Source organism: Oryzias latipes, chromosome 11 (genome assembly GCF_002234675.1).
Source record: "Oryzias latipes chromosome 11, ASM223467v1".
Classification (NCBI taxonomy): domain Eukaryota; kingdom Metazoa; phylum Chordata; class Actinopteri; order Beloniformes; family Adrianichthyidae; genus Oryzias; species Oryzias latipes.
The window spans coordinates 24,010,397-24,023,954 of record NC_019869.2 but is presented as its reverse complement, the minus strand read 5'-3'; the positions used below and the strand labels follow the sequence as shown (position 1 = coordinate 24,023,954).

Sequence of the window (13,558 nt, the reverse complement as noted above, 5' to 3'; positions counted from 1 at the left end):
GCATTAATCCCTTCTCCCTGCAAACGCCCAGACAGTGAAGCAAATACCTTTATGCATTTTCTTGGGTGGTATTTTCAGAAGCAAATTCATTTTTATTGTTTTCTTCTAGCTCATCTTTCTTTGAGCCAGCCCTCTGTAATCAAATTCATTCAGAGGTGTTTTCCATTTTTCTGACTTTTGCATGTCTTTCTCCTCTCAAACCAGAGTTACAAAGAGCCTGACGATGGCATTTTTCTACTTTCTTTTGAGAGCACAATCATGAAACCGATTTATTTGTAACCAATACTTGAGCTTTTAGTTACAGCTGAAAAACAGTTGGATTAAAATAAATGACAAGGCTGAAGGAAATTGTAACTAAAGCTAAAAATGTATTTGAAATCTGGGCAGAAAAAACAATGGGTGAACAAAATCAATTTTTTGACTGATCAAACACATGAAACCATGCCAATGTAATAAAAAATGTTTTAATAAAATCAAATTTTAAACTGAACAATGGTGGAATTTACCAACAATATTTTAAAATCTTACATTTTTAATCACAAAAAGTTTTAAATTAAATAAAGTAGATATTTACTCAAAAAACTGACCACATAAATTCAAGGCCAGTCTTTTGGGAAACCAAACCCAACCCTTCAGTAAATAAAGTACCGTATACTTGGGAGTACAAGTTTTTTTTTTAATATAGTTTGGCCGGGGGTGCCACTTTCTTTTAACCCTTGTGCTATCCTAGGCACTTTAACATTGGGAGTGGGGTCATCTAGACCCACTAGACAGTGCTCTGAAACTTTTTTCTTCAATGATTTGTGATCTTCACTGGTGTCCATGGATTACATGAAATCTTTCCACCTTTATCCACCTTTGTCATGGTAGGGAGAACACGTCAATGGAAGGGAGGGGTCATCTAAGATAGCACAAGGGTTAAATATGACTTTTCCTTATTATCCATTTTTCGGCAACTGTGGCTTATACCTTGAAACGACTTAGTCCAAAAAAACCACAATATATGGGAATAGAAAAGGTGTGGGTTTTAGACTGTCACATAAAATAAAACAAAACTGAGACGAAACAAACTTGTCAATTTAGCGTTTTATTGTTCAGTTTAACAAATGAGCTCATGCAGATCCAACGACGGGGCAGAGGACAGGTTTCACATGAATTATGAACAAAAAAATGAAAGCCCAATACACTGATCCAATACAGGGAGAAAAATCAGTTGATCACATAAAAATCTGTTGATTTGTGTCATGATTGCCAACATGTCAGGATCCAGGCCTAGGTGGCTGCAGAAACTGCTGAACTACAGCCTGACATGGAAAATAGACGTGAATTCCCAGTGAGCCGACACTGATTGTAAAGTGCATGTTTACTCGGATCATTGAAAACACAGCAGACAGATTTCACACAGGAAAAAGAACAGCAGAGATGTCCGATGTGTTGTCAATGGAAATATTAGTAGAATAACATTTAAATCCATGGCATCTGTGTTTCCACAACAAATACATTGGAGAATGCACTGTTGCATAGCTGGAATGCTAAAAGCAGTCATCTATCCCATAATTTTCCTCATCCGATAACAGTGAGCAAGCATTGCTGAACTAGCTTCACGTATGGGTTGCTGAGGTCAATAAATGCAAAAGTAATAGGAAAAAGGAGTGGAAGAGTTGCATCATGTCACACAAACCCTGTGTGTGCAGTTTGTGGGTTTACAGCAGTCGAACAGTTTGCAGCGCGGCAAAAATCAGCTCAACTTCAACGGTCAGAGTGGGACTTCAGATCAAGAAGGACCGTGAAGACGCAGCTGTTGCTGCTGCAGGTTGGTGGGCGGAGTCAGAAACCTGTCACTGCTGCAGGGGAATTGACTGTAAGAGAACTGGATCGAGTGATTGACATCATCCATGGAAAACAAATCACTTCTGGCTCCAACAAAGTCAATCAAGGCGCCAGTTTTTTTGCGATACGGACGCCGTGGAGCCAGACGTCATCAGTAAGCAGCGGTTGGTCTGAGTCAGTCAACGTTTCTATGGAAACCACTGAGGAGCTTTGTTGGAAGTCCACACCCCTACCGCTAGAAAGCATTGAATTGAATCAGACGTTTCAAACATTCCCTTTGAGACCACATCCTTTTATTGAGGCATCTGATTGGTCAGTTTATAACGTGAATAACATGCAGCAGGTACTTCCTATTTAGAACGCCAAGTGGGAGGAGTCAGTCCAGCTCTCATATACTGGTAATGTGCAGGGGCTGAATATTTAAACACTGTACAGTTTTCATGAGCTCTTCACTGGTTAATAAAGGTTATAGATCAAGAAAAGGATCAGAAGGCAAGCTGGAATATAGCAATAAAAATGAATTCACTGGCAGTGGATGGGCTCTAAGTTTACAAACTGGACCAAACAGAAGGAAGACGGTCGTTTTTTATGCATAAAAAACAAAAACAAACAAGAAACATTAGCAGACGAGGTGTTACCGTATCACAGCCTTTCACTTTTCAAGTGTTTCCTCTCAGTTTTCACTTTTATATAAATGTTCATACAAAAATACCCAAACGTTACATTCAGTAAAAGAAATCTGTCAATTTCTGATAAAAAAGTGCTCCTGATAACCGTCGCTTTACTGGCTGTATTCCACCTCTAAAAATCACCACGATTCACAGTAATGGGGGTTAACAGTTGGTGGCCAAACAGCTGCACTTGTAGATTACAAATGTGCACGTGGATTTGGGGGGTAAAAGCACGTAAGGAAGTGCACGCTTGGAGAGGAAAACTGCACCAGGCCGGACAGAGGAAGTCACAGTTAACAGGGAGGGAGCCAGCATCTAACTTTGCATTCGAGTTTTTAATGTGTTACAGACAGAGTCGGGGTCCTACTGTGGGGAGGGAGATTATGTGGGGTCCATAATCTTGAAGTGAGGGTATCTCTTAAGCCTGGTTGTACTGAGGAGGAGTGTCCTTCGGCGGAATGGCTACGGCTTCCTCGTATGGTGGAAGCAGAACCTGCAACACACACATAAGAATCCCAAATCAGCTCCCTGTTTTCTGTGGATAAAAATACTACAGGTTCCCGTTTGTGAATCCTCTTCAGGGGGAGACTGGCTCCAAGGGCAACGCTGGCCGAGGCCAGCTTGTGCCGAGGCTGTCAGGAGTCTTTCTCCTCTAATGGTAAAAATGGTAAATGGCGTATACTTATATAGCGCTTTCTACCTTCTTACGAAGGCCCAAAGCGCTTTACAGTCACAGTCCCATTCACCCATGCACACACACATTCACACAGACATTCACACACTGATGGCGGCTCCGCTGCCGAACACTGGCGCCAACCTCCCACCAGAAGCAAGGTGGGGTTCAGTGTCTTGCCCAAGGACACTTCGACACATGGGCGTGCAAGGCGGGAATCGAACCTGCAATCTTATGATCATGGGTCGACCGCCCTACCGCTGCACCACGGCCGCCCGCATCTAATGATGTTATAAAACCAGCAGTGCTGCTAATTTAGCGAGGGAATCTGCTCAGAGGGGATGGAGACGGCCAGGGAGGCCCAGCAGGCACATCACAGGGGATTTGAAATGAAGCGGACAAGCAGACACTTATGTAACCTTCATGAAGAAGCCAGGATGGACAGAAGAGGGGGGGGGGGGGGGGGTGACCCTTGTGTGTTTTATTTAGCATTTACAGAAAAGAAGGACAGATCAGCAACAGCAGCTGGGTACTTGATGTTTTTCTATCCACTGCCGCTACTTTCAAAAGGAAAAAAGGGAAGCACTAAACATGCTGATGTCGTTTTTCCTTCAATGCAAGTTTTTGGTTTTTTCAGTCGTGTATTTTCTCAAAGACTTAAAAACAAGTGTAGCACATCTAAAAAAAACAATTCAAGCACACACTCTGATCATCGTTTGATTTTATTTTTTAAGCATTTGCAGTGGTCTTTTTTTCATTATTACGCCGTTTTTAGGCAAAATCCAAAAACTTGTGTCGTTTTCAAGGACACAGTTTCTGCAGAGCGGCAGGAGTTTATTCGAAATTCACCTCTGAGTTATGTTCCATAGCGTTCTACGTCACACCTACAAACTCTTTTAATCAGACTGGCTCTTTAAATCTAGAAAAAGGAATAAAATGGAAAAGTAACAAAAATGTTCTAGAAAATTCCAAAATAAAAACATTTCCATTGCTATATGCCTTAAAGCTGTATTCAAGTTTGATTGAATTTTATTTATTGTTTTATTTGGCAACACACAAAATGGCAATCATTCAAACCAAATCATCAATAAAAGGTTGGTTGATTATAAAAATGGATGAAGTTTGCACTGTTTATGAGTTTGTCCCTTTGTTTCACTTTTCTTTTTACTTTTTATTACTATTAAAAGTGTTGTTTTTCAAATCAGCTGAATTTTCTGTGGTTTTCAACATTGGATTTCCTTCATCCCGCCTGCGGCAGACGAAGCGCATGTCCAAAACGCTGAATGGCAACGCGTTTGAGTGACATCAGAGCTCGCTGGATTACCTCCAGGGTGTCGAGTCTTGTTTTCGTCCAGAGAAAATCGTCATCAGGGTGAGAGGCTATTACAGTACAAGGGCAAAGTGACAGATGGATGGAGTGTTGCATACTGGGGCGCCGGGTGTGAGGCTGATTAATGTCTTATCTATCAGGATGGAGGATTATACACAGGACGCAGCACACAGGCCTCTCAGTGACACTCATGGTCAACATGTAACAGGCAAAGTGGGATGAACGACATCCGGCTCTACTTGGAAAGTCGTTCACACCCACAGAGAACCCGCAGAGGCTCAACAGCTGTGGAACAGGCAGAAAAACCCAGCAGCAACAGCAGAATCTATTGGACAGGAACCACAGCCTGACACCTTCAAGGTTTGCTGATCAAATCAATTGAAAAATTATTATTTTTTGCCTAAAAAATACAAAATCCGAATACATTTGTTGAAATAACCAAATCTTCTGGACTTTTGAATTTATACCAGTAAAACATTTCACGCAATGAAGAACTAAACTCCCCAAGTTCAGCTCCAAATGGACCAAAGGCTGAATAAGATAAGAGTCTGAACAATGGAGATTGCTTGGCACTTCCTAAAGAAAATACTGGGTATTTCCCACTGGAAAACACCCCAAAAAAGCTTGTTTGGAAGAATTGGCCCATTTAAAAAAACAACTCTTTAAATGTCATAATGATTAATCAAATACATGAATCATTTAAAGCTTTCTTTTGGCTAAAAAAAGCTATTAAAATAGTATAAAGATGTATTAGTTGAACTGTGTTGAATAGTAAACGGAATGATCTTGTGAATAGAAATCAATTTGCAATGGGCACATCAAAGCATGATGATGGGACACGTGATCTGGAACACTAAAAGTCTCCCGTCTCACACAGAGTCAGGGATCATAGTTTAGAAAAAAAAGAGCAGAGGGGAAAACCTGAGGCTGGGGGATTAGGAGCTGCTGGGTGAAGGACAGGACTCACCGTGTTGTCGTTGGTCGTGACATAGACCAGGACTTCAGTGGTTCCCCTGCCGCTCACATATCTGTAGCAGTTCCACACACAGCCAATCATGTAGGCCTGTCCCAGATAAAAAAAAAAAGCAACCATTTTTAAAACAATTTTCATTCATAATAATTCTCCTTGTTGTGATTCATGCTTCAAGATGAGTGAGGATGACAGGAAAGGGCATTTTCCCAAACAACGCAGCTCCTCTGGTTCTGCTTCCACTATTTCACCAGAAGCAACTTAACAGGCATCTCTTGCTTCACTGAGCTTATGTTCTCACTGAGGGGAGGGGGAGGGGGGGGGGGGGTTGTCCGACTTGGCAGAAGAAAAGGAGGTTCTTTGTATGTTTGCGCATGTGTGCCTGTGGGTTTGTGTGTGAGTAGCTTGCTGAGTTGTTGCTTGTGCCAGCACGGAGGAAAAGAAATAAATATAAAACAGGAAGCCAAGCAGAATGCCAACCAATCACTTTACCATCTGCTGAGTTGACCTCATTCTTTGTGCGGCACAAGAAAAAGGTCAAATCATCCAGTGAGCATCTTTCTATCCACATTTGAAATCTTCATGTTTTGTTTTGGCTTTAATGTCTTTATCTTCAGAATTTTTATTAAAAAAAAATGTTTAATATCCAATTGACTGTTTTTGCTTTAAATATATGAATAAATGAATGACTATGATTTCATCTAACAGCCTTTTTACATCACAACAGTGGTGTCCTTGTCTAAAAAAACACACGTTATCATCTTTTTTTAGCACCTTCCTCTTTCTTCCTCCAAACCACTTCCTCACTGACATTTCCTTCCTCGTCGTCTTCAGTCTCTTCCAGCTTGCTCCTTCTCTTCCTGCCCGTCTGTGTCATGTACGCCAAGATCGGTCAAGTGAAGGATGTTGGCTTCAAATGCAATGGCAGCAGGTGTGTCTGCACCTCATCTCATATGCACTGCATATGAGATCCAGACTTAGCGACCCCTCCCCCTTCATATATTGCCAATAGGAAGTACCAACTGGCTCCAGGAAGCCAAAACCCCATAGACTTCAATAGAGAAATAAACAGCCGATACTCAGTTATTATATTTGTCTCTGCTAGGGTTTTTTTTTTAAAAACATGTTCTTGCATATTATTTTCATGGTATTTTTTTCTGTCATGTACGTTGTTCACGGTATAAAATAACCAGATACTCCAATAAAGTACCGTATATGATTTGAACTTCAAAACCTTTGACAGATTCTCCTCCTTTCAAGTGATAAGGGTGTATACTTCTAACAAGTTCACTTTTGACTGCTGAGAGTGGTTACCATAGAAACCTAGACTGGCCTGGACCAATCACTGCTACTGACATCGTGGCAGAATCCATACCACAAAGAAATGGTAAATGAATTGACTCCATCATGTTGGAGCCTGAGCGTAAGTATGAGTGACATCAATGTAATGCTTTTTTCCAAATCGAACATGTGATGCGTGTTCTAGAACGTGCTAAATGTACATCCTTGAACACCTGATGCTAACGCATGTCCGTCTCCAACAGTTGGAAGAGGTTTGGTTCGAAATTTGGAAGCCGCACAAATCTCACGAATCTTGCTTCAGACTTTTTCTTTTACAGTTTTTTACGATATATGAAAGACTTTGTGTTACTATATAATCCCAGCAAACCAGAACGCTTTAGTTCTCCTCCATGATCAATTTTACAAACGGTTGGCACTTCCGTGAATAAAAGGGGGCACCATCCATAGGTCACTACTAAATCCATGTGACTGATTGGTCAAAGTTCAAAATTCAATGCGTCTTTAATGGCCACGCGTTTTATAGTGCCCAAAAATAGTCGTAGAAACTTGGTTAGTGAGGCATGAATGAGACCGTTTTGAATGTGGAAGCCCAAAAAGCACATATACAGTCAGGACCATCAATATTTGGACTGAGACATTATTTCTAATTCAGTTTCTGTACATTACCACAGTGAATTTTAAATAAAACAACTCAGATGCCATTGAAGTGCAGACTTTCAGCTTTTATTCCATGGGTTGAATTAAAAGATTGCATATAAATGTGAAAAACTAAAGCATATTTTAAACACAATCCTGTGACTGACATCACAATGGACAGTTGTATTGTCGGCACAACACTGGTCAGCATAGCTTTACCTGAAGGATGGTTAACATCAGTCCCACAACTAAAATCTGTCACTCTGAACCTCACTTTGCCAAAATGACTTCCAGTATCAACCCAGAAGAAAAGCCACTTGATTTAATTGTACAGATGACTGCAGCTTTCTGCTCCATCTCCTTCAAGAAGCCGGGAGCAGCGCTGTGCCAGGAGGATCACCCATGCGTTAAGGCAGAGCTTGTTTGACAGGAGCTGTTCAGCTAACATCTCTGACAGGCTGCTTTCTGACTGTGCGCTCAACTCCCAATGAAAAAGGATATTCGGAGCAGTAGAAGCCATTGGAGATGCCATCTGCTTATTGCTGCTCTGAAGGTTAGGAGGCTAGATTGAATGTAAATTGCTCAGCTATGTAATGCATTTATTTTTGCATAAGCCTGTTAGATTAATACTGTCAGAGTGGTTGACAAACTAAAGACGTGCAAAACACAGAAGTCTTACCTTGAAGCAGAGAATGCCGCCAATAAAGAGAAGAACTGCAAGAACTAGGCACATGTTGTTGGTGGACATGATGTCCTCTTTGTATGGGAAGGTTCCCGGCTGATAGGAAACACAAAACATAATAAATTGAAAAATTTCAGGACTCAAAATAACACCTGATCTAATCATTGGTTTCTGGGTTTTATCCATGTCGGGCCCATAAATTAAGTGGTTAACTCAGAAAACGTCCGTTTTTATATCCTCCTCACCAGTTGATGGAGGTAGTCCTGCACTGTGTTGGGATAAACCACCACACTTATGGCTACCAGTGTGTTAAGGGCAAAGTCGAAGATTTGGTAGCAGAAGAATGGAATGATCCAAGCAGCGTGTTGCTACAAAGAGAGACAATAATTAGGTGAAAACTTCCTCAAATCTATAGGTTTGCTTTTGCCTCTCTGTTGCATCCTTACCTTAAAAGCACCGTAGGTTGCCATGCCACAGATGAGGATCATGAGAAGGGATATTGCAGTTGCAATGCAGATATCTGCAGGGAAAAAATGCAGAAAAGGGTATTTAAAATGACTTTTACGCATTTTTGTGAATACAAAGACATTTGTTTTAAAATATATATATATATATATGTATATTTTTAAAACCAATGTTTTAGGACGAGGTTGTTTATTAGAATACTCTTCAAATGTAAGTGTGTCCTGCAGAGACCATATTGTTTTTGCAATCCTTTCCTAGTGAAAGACCCCCCCCCCCCTTCCCCGCCAAAAAAAAAACAACAAAAAAAAAAAAAAAACTACTGTAAATAAAAGGATGACGTCAAAAAAAAAGGGAAAAAAAAAAAAAGAATGGGGTCAAAATCTCTTATGGGCCTCCACTACCCACTAATAAAAATAAAACCTCCAAAGGAAGCTTTAAAATTATTATGGGATGGTCACAGTACCTATGGCTTGGCTGCCATTTGTGGCAAAATTTGGTGATTTTCAGGCTTTCGGCACAACATGGAAAACTATAACATTTATTCAAACTTTACAACATTTCACACACAAGCCGCCAGCATAAGTCTACAACCACAACCGATAATTCTGTTGACCTTTGGCCTCAAAAAGAGGCTGCCATCTTGGATTTTCAAAAAGAAAAATCCCCTTTAGTACCAACTACAAATTTAAACTGCTCCTTGGGCTTTCCATCTATCACCTCCTAACTCCCCGAGCATCACTGGGCAGCAACCTGGGAAAATGTTGGGTTTAGAAGAAGATTTTAATGGGGTTCATGTGGCGAGATCGCAAAGGTGGCGTTCCTCTCTGGCTCGCGCTTTCTTTACTGAAACATTGTGACAATATATTACACAAATTGAGCTGATTGAAATGATATAACATAGGATATGAACATATTAGGAATGTGACCGTCGATAGCAATAAAACCTCTGTTGCTAAGGAAATAGAAAAGTTTACTTTAGCTGATTCTACTAAATCATCCACAGGGGACCCAAAATGAGGAGATAAAACCAACAGAAAAGCCACAATTATGATTTTTTTTTTCATGAATTTGCCTTCTGCAGCCCTGACCAGAAACTGAAGGGCCAGAAACAGCCGCTCTACTAGTGAATGCAGGCACAACTGGAGTACAACGCCGCTCACAGCTTGCATTTCATTTTAAGATTAACAATGACGCCATTTAAAAAAAAATGACATGTTGTTTTTGCAAAACAGATTCACACAATCAGTCAATGCCAAGTGCCAAATACACACAAAGCAACATCCGCATAACTGAGATGTATGAGATGTATGTTATCATAAAATAAAAATAAACAGCCGTAAACAATGCTCCTCTCATCAACTGTCCTCTAACTGATACAGCAGAGGCATAAAAGCCACAAGGGGATGAGCTAGTCAAGATGGCCGCTTTAATCTGACGAGAATTAGAGCAGTCATTTTTAATCATCTGACAGTGATGGTGTCTGAAGCTGTCCAGAGGCGACTGTGATGACGACAACAGCTGACTGAGGACGGAGCACCAAAAAACAAGAGCACAGCCAAAGAAAGCACCCCCACACGCAGTGATTTGTTGGGGGTTTTTCACTCACCACATCTGTGCAAAGACAAACATCCTCCGAAAAAGATTCCATAATCAAAACTTCCTATTTGGTAATATCTTAAAGTTCAACCATGATTTTAATATGTGTAAAGAAGGGAACAAAAGAGGACCCCTATAGATTTAGTTAGTCACACTTACTAGCATCATCCATGACATCAATGTCAGTCCCCAGCTCAGAGCTTGTGAGGTGGTAGCGGTACTGCACAGGGTCATTGAGAGCGGACAGCAGAATGAGTAGGACCACTGCATTGATGAGCTGGGGGGCAAAGAAGTCCACGTGAGTTAGGGCTGCACGATATGAAGAAAACTCGCGATATGCGATATCAGTGATTAATATTGCGATAACGATATAATTTGCGGTATATAAACAATTAGCAAAACAACCAAAAATATTATTCCTATTCCATTACAACAGCTTAAAAATTATACTACAAATGACCCTTGTTGACGCAGGAGGCGAACATACAACATAATAGGGCGCCATCCGATTAGTTAACAACGTGAAGGGGTCCATCTGATTGGTCAAATGCAGAAAGGGATTCTTTCAATCCATTAAACACTTCAAGCTGCTATAAGATTGTTTGGCCACATATAAGGTAACCAACTTATTGCAAATTTGCTGTCTTTTGCGATATGCATATTGCACAGCTTGATATTGCGATAACGATAAATTTGCGGTATATTGTGCAGGCCTAACGTGAGTATTGCATTACATCCCCAACCTGCACTCTTAAATGCTTCAAATTATACCTCATCTCGGTTTGGACTTCCAAGAAGTTAGATATATCTGCAAATCCTTTGCTAAATATTGATTCTAGCCTTTTGTTATCATTATGACAAATGTGTTTGTTATGAAGCAAAAAATCTAAAATACCCTCTCTGATAATAAAAAGAAATTGGTTATTTCAGTTACAGAGAATATAATAAGCAATTTGGAGAAACTCATGTTTCTGTATATGTTGGTAGCTTCTCATAACATCTGCAATAAAAACATGTAAACATTTCAAATCTTCATGCAATTCATTCATCTTCTGCCGTTTTATCCCTTTCGGGGTCACAAGGCTGCTGGAGCCTATCCTGGCCACACGTGGGCGAAGGCAGGGGACAACCTGGACGTTAGCCAGTCTGTCGCAGGGCCACAATCACACACCCATTCACACTCACACTCACACCTATGGACAATTTACATTAACCAATTAACCTATGAAGCATGTTACATCTTATTGTAATATGTTGCTAATTTGCAACTCCCCGTTTGATCAAAAACTCAACTAACTTAGCACCTTAAAAAGGTAAAAAAAACAAAACATGATACAATTATTTTTTAATATAATTGGAAATCGTTTTTTAGTTGGAATTGGAAAAAAGGAGACGTATGTATATAGATACTGTAGATGTATTAAACTTAAGATGATTAGTAGTGAAATAACTGAGGGGAAAAATAAGTGCATATATATATATATATATCTATATAGAATATAGATATATATATAGATGTGTGTGTGTGTATACATACACACACACCCACATGCCATTATATTAACTCTCAATAATAGATAGTCATATTTGTACTCATGCATACAATAAACGACACTTCGAATCATTAAATATTAATTTTGTCAAAAAGACTTTAAGTAATTGCTTAAAAGAGTGGGCATGAAAAGGTTTTGACATTATTTATAAGTAAATAGTTAATAGATAAAGGAATGGTTAGTTGTTAGTAAAACATAGTTGTGTGGGAACTTTAACAAATCTGAAGATAGCGTTTCGTGGATTCTGCCATCCATAATGAAAGCATGCAGTTTTTTTTAAACGTAAACACACAGGTGACCATCTTCATTAAGCTTTATAAAACCACATAAATAATCTATTTAGAAAAGAAATGTAAGGTTGTAATCTATTGTTTCGTTTCAGTCTCATGTTTTACACATCCTATTCAGATGATTCAAATGTTTATTTTAAAAATAAAAAAATAAAAATAACAATACAAATATTAAACTCTCAGTTATAAAACCATTAATGTAGAAATATGAAAATAAAAGGACATCATCACAGTTCTCAAAGCAGGAGCCACTTTTTAACCTGATTTGTGGGAAGGAAGTCATTAATGATTGTTTATTACAGCTTTGGCTGATGAATTGCACCGTTAATCACTAACACTTGGCGAAAGCTCAGAGATTTACTCGGATTAATAAACTATGTTTAAACTGCAGGAGCGAACTATTCTTGATCCCAATGACCAAAGTTCAAAGAAAATGGGCTGGAAATGTTACCTAACTAAAGATAGACTGCTAATATTAATAAAAAACTAAAAAGAAATCAACAAAAGAGGATTTGTTACAATAAGTAACAAACAGTATAAAAGTAACGCTGAGTAGTTGTGTAACGAAAAAAGGTTACGTGTTCAGCTTAGATACACAATGTATGCACTAAATAATAACGCATAAATATTTACATTTCGATCAGTATTTTTAACCTAGTTGATTCCACATTCCTTTACAGTCGACGTCAGAAAAAAAAGCCTTACCATATACCAAATACCCAGAATAATGGTGCCCGTCCGTACGTGGCAGCACAGGCAGCAACTCGTCGAGTACCACCGGTCCCACGGCGAAATCATCTTGAACGCCGCCGTTAGCAGGTTATTTCATGAAGGTTGCCCCAAAGAAGTCCGGTTTTTCGGTGCTACGACGTCCCGAAAAGATGGAGCGGTTGGCGCCACATCCAGCCTGAGTCTGCACGCGGGACTCGGAGAGAGCCGTTAATCTGCTTTCTGACCCAGTCACGTGACCACAGGATGGATTTCGGGTGTTTTTGGAGGAGGAGGGGGGGGGGGGTGATGATCAATCCTGAGCACTTTAAAAATCTAGAAGCCAGAATAAATGACTAAAAAATTAATAGTGTTACTAAGACCCGATTCTTGAGTCAGATTTAATTAGCCTATGAATGGTTTTGCTCTTTAACCCCTCCATTGTGGCTCTTTGCCTAAAAAAAAGCCAAAAATTTGAAAGAATCCAAGGTTAGTTAGTTATTTGATACTGGATGTCTTTTATTTTGAAAGGAACGTTTATGTTCTGGTGTCTAAAAGCAAATTAATCTAAATTTGACACATAAAAATTACCAACACTGCTATGATTCAAATATTGTACATTTTTTAAAGCAACATTTTACATATATATATATATATTTAGAAAAAGGCTTAATGGGCACAAAATTTTAAGGAGTGCTTTTTTTTTTCAAACGGTGAAGTGGGACCTTTGGCTTTCGTTGGGTTTGGTCAGAAAAAAAAATGACCCAAATGGCTCTTTTTCAGCGCTAAAGGTTGCAGACCCCTGGTTTTGATTTGCAATTTTTACAACTTAAAGTATTGTTTTATTTTATT

General features: G+C 39.5%; 1 protein-coding gene across 1 annotated transcript; it reads right to left on the bottom strand.

The window, feature by feature from the left end:
- Positions 1–1,067: 1,067 nt before the first annotated feature.
- On the bottom strand, positions 1,068–12,968 carry LOC101170198 (lysosomal-associated transmembrane protein 4B). Its single transcript, XM_004074244.4, has 7 exons — positions 12,704–12,968; positions 10,315–10,432; positions 8,541–8,614; positions 8,340–8,462; positions 8,092–8,190; positions 5,472–5,567; positions 1,068–2,994 (listed from the first exon to the last, which is right to left on the bottom strand). The coding sequence occupies exons 1-7, from the start codon at positions 12,794–12,796 to the stop codon at positions 2,920–2,922; spliced, it is 678 nt and encodes a 225-aa protein (XP_004074292.1). The 5' UTR covers positions 12,797–12,968; the 3' UTR covers positions 1,068–2,919.
- Positions 12,969–13,558: the final 590 nt, after the last annotated feature.

Coding starts and splice junctions, on each gene's coding strand:
- LOC101170198 (XM_004074244.4), bottom strand. CDS start 12,796: ATGATTTCGCCGTGGGACCGGTGGTACTCGACGAGTTGCTGCCTGTGC. Junction 8,191..8,339: donor AGGACTACCTCCATCAACTG/GTGAGGAGGATA, acceptor GTTTCCTATCAG/CCGGGAACCTTCCCATACAA. Junction 2,995..5,471: donor TCACGACCAACGACAACACG/GTGAGTCCTGTC, acceptor TGTGTGTTGCAG/GTTCTGCTTCCACCATACGA.